This window comes from Pipistrellus hanaki (genome assembly GCF_964339955.1).
Source record: "Pipistrellus hanaki genome assembly, chromosome: 5".
Taxonomy (NCBI): domain Eukaryota; kingdom Metazoa; phylum Chordata; class Mammalia; order Chiroptera; family Vespertilionidae; genus Pipistrellus; species Pipistrellus hanaki.
Window position 1 is genome coordinate 79403684 of NC_140507.1, and position 16481 is coordinate 79420164.

At 46.7% G+C, this 16481-nt stretch overlaps 1 protein-coding gene across 4 annotated transcripts in view; it reads right to left on the reverse strand.

Annotated features, from left to right (window-relative positions):
• The window catches only part of BRD4 (bromodomain containing 4), an 88374-nt gene that overhangs the window by 21851 nt on the left and 50042 nt on the right, over positions 1-16481 (reverse strand). For 3 of the 4 annotated variants that reach the window (XM_084885829.1, XM_084885827.1, XM_084885828.1), the window contains exons 2-7: positions 10411-10729; positions 6649-6786; positions 5241-5376; positions 3677-3957; positions 2709-3071; positions 1794-1922 (exon numbers count right to left, since the gene is read on the reverse strand). In XM_084885829.1, the coding sequence (XP_084741955.1) occupies positions 1794-1922; positions 2709-3071; positions 3677-3957; positions 5241-5376; positions 6649-6786; positions 10411-10695 (1332 nt within the window). In that variant the 5' untranslated portion in view covers positions 10696-10729. Of the gene's footprint in view, positions 1-1793; positions 1923-2708; positions 3072-3676; positions 3958-5240; positions 5377-6648; positions 6787-8861; positions 8934-10410; positions 10730-16481 lie in introns of those variants that run through there. The other variant, XM_084885830.1, reaches the window with a different exon arrangement.

Here is a 16481-nt window from a genome sequence, read left to right on the forward strand (position 1 = left end):
GAGCATTAGCCTGTGGACTGAAGGGTCAAGGTTCCACTCCGGTTAAGGGCACATGCCCGGGTTGTGGGCTCGATCCACACCCAGTGTGGGATGTGAAGGCAGCCGATCAATGATTCTTTCTCATCACTGATGTTTCTATCTCTCTCTCTCTCCCTCTCCCTTCCCCTCTGAAATCAATAAAAATATATATTAGGGGAAAACAAACAAAAAACCGGGCCCTGAAAGCATGCTTATACCACTCCCTGGGGAAAAAAAGCAAAAAGCAAAAAAAAAAAAAAAAAAAAGCACAATACAGAAAACACCAACCTTAAAACAGGCACAAAAGTTAGGAAGATAACCTTTGGTACTGGCAGAGAAGTTGTTTGGGTTTATGTTTGCATGAAGGCAAATAAAGTGTGTGGGAATCAATCTGGGGAAAAAGCTGCCCCAGTCCAGGAGGAGGGTGAGGTGTTTGTCTATGGTGCAAAACTGCGGCCACTACTGCCATCTGGTGGCCACGTGTGAGAATTGCAGTAAAATGATAAAGCCTTGGGAAATGCTAAAGAGCAAACCAGTAGAAATGTGAAGAAAGCCAACACCACCAATAAAGAGAGTCCCTTTGCCTCCCCAAAACTAAGACAAAATAAAACCAGTCAGGTCCATATTAATACGTGTGTTTTTTTTTCTACCCCAAGTGTTCTGGACACATTGAACCCATGGCAGCACCTGACTAGGACAGGGGCTAAGTGAAAGAACCGGGGAGACTGTGCCTTGGCTCCAGTGAAACAACATGTGGAGCTAACATATCTGGGAGGCAGGTGGCAGCAGGGCTCAGGTGACCTTCAACTGGAATAGACTCACAGGACGCAAAAGTAGTTCCGAGTCCTGACTTCTGCCCTGAAAGTATTTCACAAGTGGTTAGAAAAGCCAAGTGTGAGGAAGCCCCATCCAGCCACCAAATGAGGGTTGGACATGGGATGGGAGATGGACCTGAACACTTGCACCTTGTGTTGGCATGTGGCCTAACCCATGGTCTGCTGTGTCTATCCCTAAAAGCAGAAGCAACCTGGAGCCTTATATGTGTAATTTTAAAGATTAAAAAAAAAAAAAAAAAAAAAAAAAAAAAAGACAGCTTATAACAGTACTAAATATTGACTTTATTCTTCACAATTTAACCTCTGATTTTTCTAACCAAAGATTAATTGTTGCTATTTGTGCATATGTTCCCCTTAAACACACACAACGTGATACACACATTTATGCTGTAATCTGCTCCTCCATTCCCCGCACATCTACAGTGTGCACAGCCCAGGATCCACTTGAAGGGAACATGAATGCCATTAGGGCATTGTGAACACATGGGACATCTAAAAGCAGAGGCTCTGCAGTTGGAAGGCAGGCCAAGGCTTCAGGACTATAGTAAAGAAATGCCCAAGATCAAGTAGTTACTTTAGCTCACAACTGTGACAAAGTGTCTACCTTGCAAGAGTGTCACCCCCCTCACCTCCCTCCTGAGACAAGTCTGTTTTGGAGAAGAGACTGGCCATGAACAGCACACACACTCTTCTAATCAAGGTCAACCAAGTGCAAGGGAGATGGGTGCTTTCAGTGGGTACCCCAAAATGCCCAAGATCCAAACCCCAACCAAGCCCCCTGCTTTAATCATAATGAAACGATCTCAATATGAAATATAGGTGTTATCCAGAGTCCACTATTCCAAAGCAATGTGGCATGCGCGAATAGCAAGTGACAGAGATAAAGTCTGCCGAGGCCAACAGAGGCCTGGCCTGCCCAGGAGCTTCCCAGAGCCTCACCTGGAGCTTTCGGGCCATGGCTACAACTTCGTGGTCAGGAGGGTTATACTTGTAGCAATTGGAGAACATCAACCGGACATCTCCACCAAAGTCCTGAGCATCACGGTACTCTCGGGCCTCCAGTTTAGACTGGAAAGAGAAGACAGGTTGTGTCTGCCCCTGCTGGTGGAAGGTAGCAACAGGGAGGGCTGCTAGCAGGAGCAAGTTGGGATTTAACCCAGACCATGGAGAGAGGTCATTACCCTAGTTCTCAGTGCCAGGTGGAAAAGGTAACACTCAACAGCAATTCTCAGGGCTGGAAATTGCCGTTAGGATGCAAACCCACCTATGTGGTTTTGCATAGGATAAGGGAGAAGTGGACATAGAATCCACAGAGGCAGAGCTTAAGCCAGAATTGAAAAGGGGGGGCTGGGCCCTGTTCTGACTAGGTGTATAAAACTTGTTTTGGTGACAGGACAAAACATTGGTCTAAAGGAACACAGTTGTCCCCGCTGTGCCCACCCCATGTTTGGGTAGGCTTACTCCACTCTCAGAAGAAAAATGCAAAAACGCTTATAATAAAACCAGAAGGCCTCAGAATATGACAGCACCTGTCATGTGCCTCCTACTGAGGAAAGACAGCAAGGCCCTCCCCATGACACAGAGCCTGACAAAGTCAACAACCCCTACACTCTCTGGAGCATCTACTATATGCAAGGTATCAGTGGCACTGGGCCCCAAGGCCAAAGAGGGCTCTTTTCCTAAGACTAGGAAGCAGCACTGCTGTCAGACCAAAACTGCCACATTGTCTAGAAGCATGTCCCTACAGTTCCCAGAAGGGGGAGCTGCACTCCTTTGGGCTGGTGAGGCGGCTATAGAGCTGCTGGGGCACAGTTCTGGGGTCTTCCCTGGCCTCATGGACACCTGCTGGCCCACCTTGATTGTGCTCATATCCATGGGATGCTTGATGATGTCACAGTAGTCATGAAGGCCCAGCGCCTCTACGTCCACGGGCTTGTAGAAAGGCCAAGCATAGGCCGCATGCTTCTTGGCGAACATCTCCTTGAGGATGCCACTACAGCACTTGAGCTGCTCTGAGATCTTGCTGCTCTTGTCCAGTGCTGGGTGCTGCTGTGAGTCAGGCACATCCTTCTTTGGGGGCTTCACAGGCCGGCTGCTCTCCCGCCGTGGGCCCAGCTTGGTGGTCTTGGGCTCTGGGGGCAGCAAAGGTGGCTCATGAATGGAATCGATGGTAGTGGGAGTGGTGGTGTCTGCTTTCCTCTTAACACCCTTCTTTGTCTGCAGAAAGCACAGAAGAGATAAGCACAGTCAAGGGTGTGCTTGGCATTTCGAGCCCTCAAAATCACTGCTGAGACCAGGTCCTTCCTATAGTCCCAACCCTCCCAAGGAATAGGAGTCCGTGTCCCACCACTCTGCTCTACAGCTAGGACAGGCCCTGCTAGGGGTAGAAGAATTCATTGTATTTGCTCATCAAAGGCCAACAAAACATTCTGACCACAGCTTCCTACTCGTTGGAGGATTCTCAGATCCGAGACTGCCAGTAGGCCACCTTGGAAGGCACGTTTCAGAAACCATTTAGCTAGCTTCTGTCAACATGTATGGTCTAAATCACAAATGGGAGGAGTCAACAACCTAAAGAGACACTGCCTCCATTATGGGATCTTTGGGTCAGTAGCTTCTGGACTATGCTGACTTAATCTTCTCCCCCATCCCCCAACACTCACAAGTGCCCTTGGGAGCCAGGACACCCTCTTCATAAAGCACCGGCAAGGATGGGTAGCTATCTCCTGCAAGGCTCACTGCTACAAATCAAGGAGTAGGGGGTGGTAGGAGCCCACCAGTGGTTGGGCTGGGCCACACACAAGCACATAAGGGACACTCACCTTCACAGGCTGTGGGGTGGCCGCAATGATGGGTGGATGGCTCTGTACAGGTTGGGGAGTTGGCGGGGGTGGGGGCTGAGGGGGCACAGGCGGGGGAGTCTGCAGTGGCTGGGGAGGCACCACTGTGACAGGGGTCTGGACAATAAGGTCTGGGGTGATGGTGGAGAAGGAGTGAGGTGTGGCCTGCACAGGTGGAGGGTTTTGCTGAGAGGTCTGTGTCTGCGGAGGAGTCGATGCTTGCGTTGTGTTTGGTACCGTAGAGACGCCAGGTTTTGCCGGCCCTACCAACCATAAAAGGGATAGGTGGTTAGAAGCTGTACCTGACACATGCAAACCGACCTCCTGGGGACATTGCCACATGTGGTGAGCACAGATCTTCATATATGTGGCACACAGTGCCACCATAGCAATCTGCCTAAGAGAAAACATCTCAAACAACATAGACCTCAGCTAAGTCTGTCAACCTGCTGGGGAGGGGTGGAATGGGGTGGAGAGAGAGGGTTTGCTTCAGTAGTGGTGGGTGCATTGCATTCACACTTCCTGGGGATCTTGGCTGCAAGTATTCTCTTGGGCACAAAGACCCTTCATAAGCAGGGAGGCCTGGGCTGAAGGAGGAAACACACATTGAGAGTCAGCACCAGGACTGCAACTCAAGAGCAGAAAAATGTTTATTGGCAATTTTGGGGGGTGCTGTCCTCACTTCCAGAAGCACTTCCTCTGAGCAAGTGTTCCTGGTAAGGGGCGGGCATTAGAAGCCATGGCCAAGGCTTCTGGAAACTGGCAAGCTCCCACTTTCCAGAGCCACAGAGAGACTGACCAGCTGCTGCCTCTCTACAGCTGTGCGGGTGAGCCTGGATATACAAAGCCCTATGTCTGCCCCCACACACAGGCAGGTTCTGTGGCTAAGGGGTGACTTGAGACCATCTCTCCTTGGCTACCCCTCAGCATTGCAGGGTACTAACTCTGATTGCTCCCATGAAATCACCACTTCTGAGTGCAGTGGGAAGCCAGGTGATAGCTGGCTCCTGCAAGAAGCAAATAGCTCATAGCAAGCATCACCATTCTGCATCACCATGAACGGCAAGATGCAGAAGGCAAGGATAGGCATTGAGATAGGCAAGGCAGATTAAAAGTTCGGGCACCAAAAAACAGGCAGGGCTCCAACACAAGCACATTAAGATAACTCAGATAACAAACTCCCGAGACTCTAAGATTGGGTTTAATTAAAAATGCCTTTGGGCAGGTTAAGTTCTTTTCTCTAAAATGAAAAAGCAGACCCTATCTATGGTGCTGGCAGGGCAAAAAATGAACATAATTTAAAAATATTTTAAAGAAGTTATACTTTCTTCTTAACTGAAGTCCATCAAAAAAGGCAGGGTTCCTTTGGGGGAGGGTTACACAGTCATGAGACCTGCTGGGGCAGGTCCACCACTGAACCTGGTCCAACCGTATCCAACCAGCAGCCATCTTCCTACCACTCCTAGTCTCCTACTGGAGTGGAGAGGGGCAAAAAAGGGTCAGAAATGAAGCCATTTCCTCGTTAATTCAGTGTGGGGGCCCCTACCTGCTTCTTTCCTTCCACGTCCTCTTCCTTTTGCTGGAACTATCATGATCTCTGTTTCTTCTGTGGGCAGTTCATTGATTTTTTGCAAGAAGAGCTTTTCCAGAGCTTCTGCCATTAAGACTATGTCATCTCCAGGCTGGAAGAGACATGTAGGGCGAGGATCAGAAACTCACACCCCCAATGTCTAAGCAGAGCAAGAATTCTACACACTTTGCCACCACCTCTGACCAAAGTATGAAGCATCATATTCAGTTTCCCCGAGATGAACCCCAAAGGCCCACAACACAGCTATACCACTAGGCATCACAGTCTCAGGTACCTGCATGAATCAGCACCTCCCTCTCTAGCCTTTTAAGCTCTGGCCCATCTGAAAAACCATCCTTATGCCTTAAACATCTAGCAATCTATCAATCAGACACAGGGGCCCTTCTTTTAATACTATTCAACTTCACTAGATGTACTTGATTTACACATGGTTTTCTGCTGCAGATGTTAGCAGAGCTCCAACCATGTTCCTCGGTGTATTCCAAGCCAGCTCACTGGGGCTCTGGGCAATGACCATCTCATACTGCCTTACGGACTCCCAATCTCCCGTAGTCAGTAATATGCTGTTTCCACTCAGCTCTAAACTGAGAACCTCATCTGTGCACATTTTGCTTAAATCTAAACTTAAATCCAATAGTGAGAGCTGAGAATTTTAAAAAATGTGGTAAACTTCAAAAAACTCACCTACCCATCTCTTCTGGGCAATTTTACCCACTATACCAGTAGAGGTCAAAGGGTGATTTCTGTATAGTGTCTCCCTCCAGGGTCGTTCTATTTTAAAGGATTGGTTTTAATCCCATGTGTGGTCTGAACTGTAAACAAATGATCCGGCTTCATGGCATAGCCAAGCTTTAAGGTTTGGCTACTGAATTAAGAAGTGATCTTCAGGTCTACAGGTAAGACTGGGGGACGCTTGCTTCTATCGCTACAAGTTGACAATAGTCATGTTCACAGTTCCAGATGAGGCAGGACCCCATTGCCCCCTCTCTCACATTGAGGTTTCTGTTTGAGCATACATTTTGTAGATTTCTTCTTGACAATTTACATCATCCAAATGAACTTTCTAGCAAGTCCTCATTGTTCTTCTCACACCTTCTCTACTACACATATTCAAGAATCCAAATCCCAAGGGCATAAGAAGCATGTGCTTCAAGCTAACAAGGACGGCTCAGAATGAAAACACAGCAGCCCTTTCCCCGAAAAAGAAACACAGTCATAAGCAAAACCACGGTTCCATTACCCCCGCTTCTAACAATGCCCTCTGTCAGACTCCAATCTACTCCAAGAGCCCTACCTATGTGCTTCAGACATATCCGCCTCTTCCTCCCCGTAGGGCAGCTGGACACTGGCCCCAACATCTCACCTTGTTGTAGATGTAACAATTTGTAAACATAGTGTTGAAGTCCTGGATACATTCCTGAGCATTCCAGTAATAGTTGTTTTCCAAGCGCTTCTTTATTGTTCCCATATCCATAGGTGTTTTAATGATCTTATAGTAATCCTGGAGAGCAGAGAGAGTAAAAGGCCAGTGTCACCTCTGCAGTCACACAGCACTCATAGCTGGGCCTACAGATCTCACAGGTCACTCCACAGATGCACAGCCTGAAGTTCTTCCATGGTGTCAGTGAACAATTTCAAGGGGACCCTAAGATAAAGGAGACCAGGGAAGGATTCCCAAATGCTAGGTGGTAATTTGGAGGAAAAACATTCAAGTTTGCTAACTGCCCTATCTGGGAACAGGTTGTCTTTACTGAGGTGTTTTTTTTTTTTTTTTGTATGTTATAGTGATCTTCCATTTTAAATAAAGAAAGGGGAGAACATACAGCCTTTACAAAAGCAATCCTTATCTAGTAAAACCACTTGTGGCAGGTCCTACTTTCTCTCCACAATGTGAAATTTTATGTGTCCATAAAATGCAGACTCCAATGGAACCAGTAGTGGAGCTCACCCCGAACAACTGGATCCCTTACTTGTCACACTGAATAATCATGGAGCAGACCTCTACTTTCAGTCAAATTCATCGGACTTTCACTTCTTTTACTTGTACACAGTCTACCACCAAGGAACCATTAGTATCTGATACAAGTAAGCACTAAGCAGGTTAACTGTCAAATGAGGCATCTGCACAGCCTTTACAGACCCTCCTCAAACCCTTGGATCTTATTCTACAAGTGCCAAACTTCTAGAAGGAGCCATATGGCAGGAATAGATGTCCACAAGCCCTTTGGATTAAACACCAATATCGTCACAGCTTTCTTCTAAGTCTAGAATACTAAAACCAAATGTTTAAAACAAAACAAAACAAAAAACCAACCATAGGGGAATTTGGGGACAGAATAGGCAGTACCTAGGTTTCCAGGCGGAAGGACCAGAGAGCCAGGCAGGGGACCTGCATACAGCCACCTAGCCCCACCAAGAACCCCATAATTAGGCTTGAATGGGGTAACAGAACCAAGTCCAAGTGGAAGCCTATGGCAGAGGAAGGCCTGTTAGCATGTGCCAATGTCCTAGCTGGGAACAGTGGTGGGCAGTACTGACAAGGCAAGCTGAGGGTGTGAGGTTTTGAGTTGCTCTGACACCCAGGAGAAAAGGAACAAAAATCACCAGCTCACATAGATCCCAGCTCTAGGCATCTTGGCCAAGAGGCCTCAAAGGGGAGACTGAACCAGACTTTTCTACTACATTATACTGTGCTCTGATCACCTCTCCCAAGAGAATCAAGTCCAGATATATCTGTCCCAATGGAAATTCAGATTTATGGTCAGAGGTCTCTTAGAAGGTTTCAGCTGCTTGAAGTGACCACAGTGTGTCAAGTGACTCAAGGGCAAACAGGACAGTGGTTGAGGATAGAGGACATGGTAGGAGGTGAAATGAAGACAAAAAGAGGGTGGTAGGGAAAAGGGTCTGACAAGGAGGCAGTGGGTTTAGTGGGATGACAATCCAACCATACATGTGTACTGAATTTGAAAGAGGCAGGCATTCTAGTGAAATGTCCAACAAGAACCAGAGACCAAAATGGAGGTGAAGATCTGGAAGGTATAAGCAAACAGGAAAAGAAGGAAAGGAAACCTTTTTTGGGTGAGCCTATTAATATCCCCCAAAGCGGGAGATGGAGGGGTGGGGGATTGAGTCCCCCGAAAAACTGGGCTTTAGCATGACCTTGCTCCCAGCCTACCACCACCCACCACCCACCACCACCCACCACCACCACCACCACCACCACCACCCCCCCACGCCCCTCTGAATCTACTTCTCAATATTCCTACCTCTCTAAAGATACTGGATCAGTGCCACTGTCTATCCGCCTCTCCTTCCTATATCAGAGCTGCTGAGGGTGATGTCAATAGTCACAGAGACAAGTGGAAATCCTTGACCTAATAGACAACCCATTCCTGTGGCTGTCCCCCAGTGGCTAGGATGCTGCTGCATAAAAGTCCCCCAGTGTCCTTTCTCCTTTCTGCCTCACCCTCTCAGCCCTCTGCATCACCCTATACAAACCAACCCCTTCTTTGTTCTGACCCTGCCGCGTTTCCCTTCAAAGCCAAATTTCTTTGAATGATGGCTTCGTGTCCTCACCTTCTCATTCACACCGTCGAGAATCTGGTTTCTACTTCTGCGTCACATCTTCCTAAGGTCACCAATGCCTTCCTAAAGGCCAACAGGAGGGTCAGGTAGGAATCCTCATTTCTGGCCCCCCTGTAGCCTCCAATGTGGAGACATGGGGGACTGCTCTCTGTTGATAGGTCTCTTGGCTCCCCTCTGCAAGCTTCCACCTCCCTGGTTTCCACCCCAGGGCTTCTTCTCCCCGTTTTTTGTATTTGTTCTAGGAAGATCACCCTTATCAGGGACACTGCACAACCAGCTCAACCAGAGACCAGAGTAGCAAGCTCTTCCAAGAGCTTCCCTCTACTGACAGGTCAGCTGCCTCTACCCTTTGTTATCGTCAATGAAAAGTGTGGCCTTTGAAGTCCAAATTTGGTGAGGACCCTCTTTTGCCTCCAGCCTCTTTCCTGAGCTAGTTCATGACTCAGGCCTGCAGTGCCCTCTTCTCAAGTGCACATGACATGTACTCAGCGAGAGCACTGGACAGTTGTCCCAGATATAGTGGCCTTTAAGCCAGGAGAATCGTGCCAGTATGTTCATCCTACTTGAGACTGGATGCCTGTTTCAAGGTGGAGGTCCTAGTGTATACAGTTCTAGCACTCATAAACCGCTGCCTGGGTTATCTAATTCCAATTCCTGGTTCAGGGGTTGCAGGTGTAGGGATGGGACTTAGCAAACAGCAGAGGGCAACTAAAAGACATTCAGTCCTTGATGCTTTGAAGAAAAAAACAATTAAAGCATTTGAAGAAAAGATAATATTAAAGCATTTATCTCATTTGTTCCTTGAGGTTCAGTTAAGGTTCTAAGTCGAGTTTCCAGAACCATTTGCTAGGAATGTGGACAAACAGAAACCTCTCTAAAGAGAGAAGAGGCAGAGTACAAAATAAATAAATAAAACACACACACAACAACAACAAAAAACCACCAAGAGCTAGTGCGGTATAGCCACAAAGGGGTGGGTAGGCATGAGGGCATGCAGAGAGGCAGCTGGGACAAAGATGCACCCATATCTGGCCTCCAGCCAGGCCACTTCCATGAACTTGCTCCCTGGGAAATAATCAACCACCTTTCCTGCCCTACGCTCTGAGTGACAATGATGGTGCTAGTACCAGAAGAGGATTGCTCCTGTAGCAAGCCAGCCTTCTCTTGCATGGTTTGACCAACAGCTTCTACTTCTGGGAAGGTTAGGAGCACCCGAGAAGAGAGGGGACAGAGAAGTGCTCTCACTTCAGCTACCCATGGAATGAAAGGAAAACTGCAAGCACTCCTTTACCTTTGTTTCAATTGCTCTCTACACAATACTTCCTGGAATCCTAATCTGCTTAAGCCAATAAGCACGTCCTCTATTCTTCCTCATTACTACTCATTAGGATTGCTGGCCGAGGGTGCTGGAGTTGAGCTGGGTCTCATGCTTTCACAATTCAAGCATATCTCTACCCTGCCGTATAGTCTATCCTCCCCAGGAGCAGCGTAAAAAGCGCCCTGGAAGATGCTACTCTGGGTTCCTGCTCAAACTACTCACAGGGAGGTTTAGCTTGACGGCGTCCACAGGCTGCTGGAAAGGCCACGCAAATTGGTGTTTCCATAGTGTCTTGAGCACCACTTTGAGCAGATATTGCAGTTGGTTGGTCTGCCTCTTGGGCTTGTTGGGATTGGAGGTCTCCGGGGGCGGGGGGTTGGTGCTGGCTGCGTTGGCTTGCTGGGGTTGGGCTTGGGCCTGCGTTGTAGACATTTGGGTAGTTTCTAGTCCATCCCCCATTACGGGCAGATTTCTTAATCTCGTCCCAGGGCCACTCTCCGAAGACATGCTACTGATCCCATCACATTCTTCACTGGGCACTCTAAAAGGGAAAAGAAAAGCCACAGTCAGTGAAAAGGCACCACCATGATGACATGTGTCTCCACACCACCACCACGACCAAGGACTAAGCTCCTCTCACAGAGACTGGTTGATCAGCTAAGCCAAGGAACCACTCCATGCACTGACTAAAAGGACTCCAAGGCCTGCTCTTCTCAAAGACTGGTCATCCAAAAGGAAAGAGAGAACAGGTAACAACGGGGAGAAACAGGGCATGGAGGTAAGCCAAACAGGAGGGGGCAGGAGCTGTGGCTCTATGGAGCTCATGCAGGAGGGACAATGAGCAACAAATCAGGTTTTTAGAAAAACAAACAAACAAACAAAAAAACCAACACAAAATAAAAAAGACAAACCAAGTTTTATAACATCTGAGAGCTTTTAGGGGGCATTGCCCATGTATGAGAGCGCCCCAAATATGTCATTTATATTAAAATTCTTGTTTGTATTTATGGCTCATGAATCATGAAACCAAGTCAGTAATTCCATTTGATAAGCAGAGGCCAGGCAGGAAGAAGTAGAAAGGCTGGCTTGCCCTTCTTGGATGGCCACTGTCCATTACTGAGTGTTCCAGGCAAAGCCTCATGCTTACTAAGAACATCTTCTGGCAACTTAAATAACATGTGCTTGTTGATTAAAGAATCCCACAAGGAACTGCTGATAACACAATAATGAATCCATACTTGATCTAACATTTTATTAACTTGACTTTAAAGTTTATTTATCACCACCCTCGCCCAGCGCCTATCTAAACGCCTTGTCCTGTGGATCCTTGAACGACCCTTGCTTCAAGCCACACCAAATTCTGTAAAAAGCATCCTTACAAGGGTGATTTTGTGTACCTATTGAAGTTATTCTAAAGAGACAACTGCCGGTCAGGGGTATATGTTTTTGTTTTAAAAACTGATTTCAGAGAGGAAGGGAAAAGGATATATATATATATATATATATATATATATATATATGTATATATCAATGATAAGAGAACCACTGATCGGCTGCCTCCTGCATGCTCCCCACTGGGGATTGAGCCTGTAATCCAGGCACATGCCCTTGACCAAAATCAAACCCAAGACCCTTCAGTCCACAGGCTGATGCTCTCTCCACAGAGACAAATGGCTAGGGCAGGGATACATGTTAAAATATATATATTTTATTGGTTTCAGAGAGGAAGGGAGAGGGGAAGAGAGAGAAACATCAATGATGAGAAAGAATCATTGATCAGCTGCCTCCTGCACACCCCCTACTGATGATCAAGCCCGAAACCTGGGCATGTGCCCTTGTCCGGAATAGAATCCAGGACTCTAATCCACAAGCCAACATTCTATCCACTGAGCAAAACTAGCTAGGGCTAGCATTACACGTTTTTATTGCCAAACCGCTTTCCAGACACACAAACGCACCCTTATTCATAGTGCTGAGAGTTCCCAGATTCTATTAATGAGAAGAAACACTGCTCAAACATGTGCTGACCATTTGCATTCTTTTTGTACACTGATTTTCTGACACTTTCCTACTAGCAAGACAAAGGAATGATCAGCTTTAAACCCAGTGACAGCACAAGACAGACTTTGTTGGCTAGCAGCTGCCTACATCACAGGAGCATCTCCTTTAGTAAACCCAAGAGTTACTAGAGATAAAAGAACTCTGGCTGAGGAAGTCAGGCAAGGGCTTATGAAAGAGGACCTATTTTAGGACCACAGGACTCTGGTAGGCAGGGGACAAAACAAGACAGGGAAAACTGACTGGCTTTGTCATAACTTTCTTTCTGGAACTCTTAGCACATGCCAGGCACTCTGTTAATTACTTTATAATCCAGTCCACATGTAATTTTAACCAAAGTTCCCACAAAGATTTTTGCAAATGCAATTCTGGTAAATGATCAAATTTTAAAAGCACCAGGGGGAGAGAGCTTGCTATGTAAAAGCAACTTGGTGGGGCTATAGAGAGCTGGACTTCCTGAGGCAGGCAGGCGGGGTTCTGGTTACAGGATGAGTCTGAGGCTAGCAAAACTGACATGGCCAGAGAGATAGCTTTTCTTCCATAGTGCTCTCATCAATCATGCTGCTTGCTCTAAGGAATCTTGTACCCCATGCTGAACTTAAGTATTTAATGAGATCTAACTATGTCTAAGACATCAGGCAAAAATTTACAGTATGTGCCCTCCCAGAGTACTCCTAAGGCTCAAGAAGGGAGGGATGGCTCCTAAGCTGATCTCTAAGAAGTGTGGGTTCTATTGGAGAACAGAGCCCAGACCTCAGACAGTACACTTAGAGGAAGAGGGGTCAGGGAGGCCTTTGTGGGTGCCAGGATTTCTGGTACCTCTTGCACATACGGTGCTTGAGATAAGGAAGGGGCACTCCGTGCTGGCATGAGAATGTGATTGAGACTGGAAGTGAAGATCAGCTGGGCAGCAGCTTGTGGGGTGTAGCTCCAAACTAAGAGAGCAGTGTGCCAGAAGTGCAGAATCATGAAAGGCATTCCGCTATTAAATAACTTTATCTGACAGAGGGCCCCAGGAACACTATTTGGACTACAATAGTTTCCAAAGGAAGATGTAACTGGGCAGGCCTGCTTCAGGCTCTGGGAATACAAGGCAAGTACCCATTGGGGTGGTACAAGTGTGGCTAGAACTAATGGACATGTGACATAGAGAAAAAATAGTGGCTATAGCATAAATCAATGCAGGGCAATGAGGAAAGAGGTGACACTGGTAGGAAGGAGACACATGAAGGCACCTGACTGGGAGTTTTGGCAAGAAGAGATGTGCCCCAGAGCCAAGACCTGAATAAAATGCACTCCAATGAAAGCCGCAAGGGGGCCGGTAGAGTTAAAAATGCCTACAGGTAGATGCAGGGAGAAGCACCCAAAGGCGGGGAGTAAGGGATGGAACTGTCAGAAAAAGCTTGCTCAGAGAATAGAGAACAAATACTGGTGACCCAAGCAAGATGCAGCAGGGTGTCGTGAGTAACCTGAGAAAGGGAGAGAGGGAGTAGCAGCACCCTGAAAGCTACATTTGGAAGGGCAGGAACCTTGCAGGCAAAAGGCGTGTCTTTATCCTGAGGTGAGCGGCAAGGAAAGGGGTTTCTCCAAGTTCTCAGGTTTAGTTGATCAAGAATAGGACCTCAACCTCAAAGAAACAGGGTCTACAGTCATCTGCAGAGCGACACGCCAGGGTTTGAGTGAGGCCGGGGGAGAGTTTACAGACTATTATCTGAACAGAACTTAATGTTGTTTTGCCGAAACCGGTTTGGCTCAATGGACAGAGCGTCAGCCTGTGGACCGAAAGGTCCCAGGTTCGATTCCGGTCAAGGGCATGTACCTTGGTTGTGGGCACATCCCCAGTGGGGGGGTGTGCAAGAGGCAGCTCATTGATAATTCTTTCTCATCGATGTTTCTAACTCTCTATCCCTCTCTCTTCCTCTCTGTAAAAAGAAAATCAATCAATAAAATACATTTTAAAAAATAATGTTGTCTTGTTCTCATGGTTTCATTTACTGCTATCCATGTGTGTTCTGATTTGGTTTTCTTTCAGAAAAAGGGGCTATAAATAAAACAGTAAATTAAACACACACACACACACACACGCACACACGCACGCACGCACGCAATATGAGATGGGTGAGGCAAGAGTGGTGAGACAACAGGAGAGCTGTGGGGGAAATGGAGGGCTGGCCATGTGCACAGGCCTCTGGCTTGTGGCCTCAGTTTGTGACTCTCTCCAGAGGGGAGCCAGCCAAGACCGACTGCATGACTGAAAGCTACAAGTGAAGAAGCCAATGGGCCAGGAGAGTTTGTAGGAAACTGTTGGAAGAGAGAGGGATGACAGAAAAGCATTCATAGAACATCAGACTTCCACGATTAGGTAAGTGGATGGGGTAATCATTTACTGGATAACATCCAGGCCAGTGAGACAGGAGGAGACGGATGAATGACTAGGCAACTTGCCAGCTGGCCAGGAGCCTTTGGTTCACGGCTTGCAAATGAGACAGAGAGGTACAGGACATGCCTTTGGGAGTGCTTATATTGACAGAGGGGCAGCACCATGGAGAAGTAGTTTGTCAGTAGGGTTAAAAATGCCTATAGTTGGCCACAAAGCAGACCAATGTGCTTAAAGGGACAAAAGGGGACAAGTGGCCCCATCATGAAGGAAGGCCTGAGTTTGTGCTAGAGAAGTGAACATGGGAGGGAGAGGGCATTAAATGAAGATAAAGAATGATGTACACTTTCGTTTCCACTATTACATTCCCCCCTAGAAAGAAGCTTAGGAATTACAAACATAGAATACCTGCAGGCAAGGGGCAGTGGGCGGCCCCACCCTGGAGGAGTCATTCTGGCCTCAAGGCAGTGGAGCCCTGTCAGCCACAAGGACACCAGATCCCTACCTCGCAAGTCCCATGAGGATGAAGCAGTCCCATACATTTTCCACTAAGTAATGATATTCTGGAAATCTCTAAGCAATGCCCTAAGGCAAAATGTCATCAAGGTAACTGATTTCTGGAGCATTGGGGCTAGACTGTACCTTTTCTCTTTCCAAATAAACCTGCGGAGAAGCCAAGGGGTAAAGGGCTCTGGTCCTAACCACTTTTCTTCACCTTTAATCCAGGGCCAGATGGGAAGCCCTTAAGGGCAAAGAAACTGAATTTTCCGTTCACAAAATGAACAGAGCTTTTTCTACAGAAAACCTGATCCTGAATTCTGCTTGATCTCTGTGCTTTAAACTACCTACCGTTTCCCCGAAAATAAGACCTACTTACAGGTTCCCTTCTGAGTGTAATATAAGGGATCCCCCCCCGAAAAAAGCCCTCCCCCCCCCCAAGGCTAAACATGAGAGCAGGCTAAACATGAGAGATTTGGTCCACTGATTCTGAAAGAAATGGAGTCACAAGAAATTCACCAGGAAATTCAGGAATTGGATTGTTATGATGACGTTACAGAAGATGATGACATGATTGTCATTGAATAAATAATGATTCACAGTTTGTCTGGTTTGTGTTGACAACTACCATACTATCGAACCATATACAGGTAATAAATTTCCTTTATTTTCATTTAACAATAAATGTGTACTGTATTCTTCATGGAAAAATAAGACATCCCCTGAAAATAAGACCTAGCGCATCTTTGGGAGCAAAAATTAATATAAGACACTGTCTTATTTTCGGGGAAACAGGGTACCTCCACCACAAAAGCCAAAACCCCATTCCTAGCCAGCTGGCTCAGATCTGACACATGGTAATATCTAAATCCTTAAAACATCTCTCAGATTGCATCTGGCCTCATCCCCACTTTAAAGACAAGGAAACCAAGGCACAGAGAAGAAACACATTGCTGAAGCATCACCAGTGTTTTCATATTACACTGTATTTTACAAAGTATCATACTTTAAAAAGATATTAGCTTGTAAGAACATGTAATAAATAACTTCACAATGCAATGGGTGTTTAATTTTAAGGTGTGCCTTTAACATTTATGTAAAACGTTTTTGTACTCATTCGACAGAAACTTATCTGGCCACTGGGTAAAGCTAGGAATAAAACTATTGGTCCGCAATGTGATTATTAAACAGGATGTGCAAAGATCAGGCCTAACTATCCAGGGTGGCCAAGAATCTGACACATGATTCTGAACCACTTGTGAGCTGAATATGCACCCCTAAGAGGGTCCAAAGCAAACAGTTGGAGAGTGGACAAAGAAGGGTCTAGGGGCATAAAAAATCAAGGCACAAAACTCACACA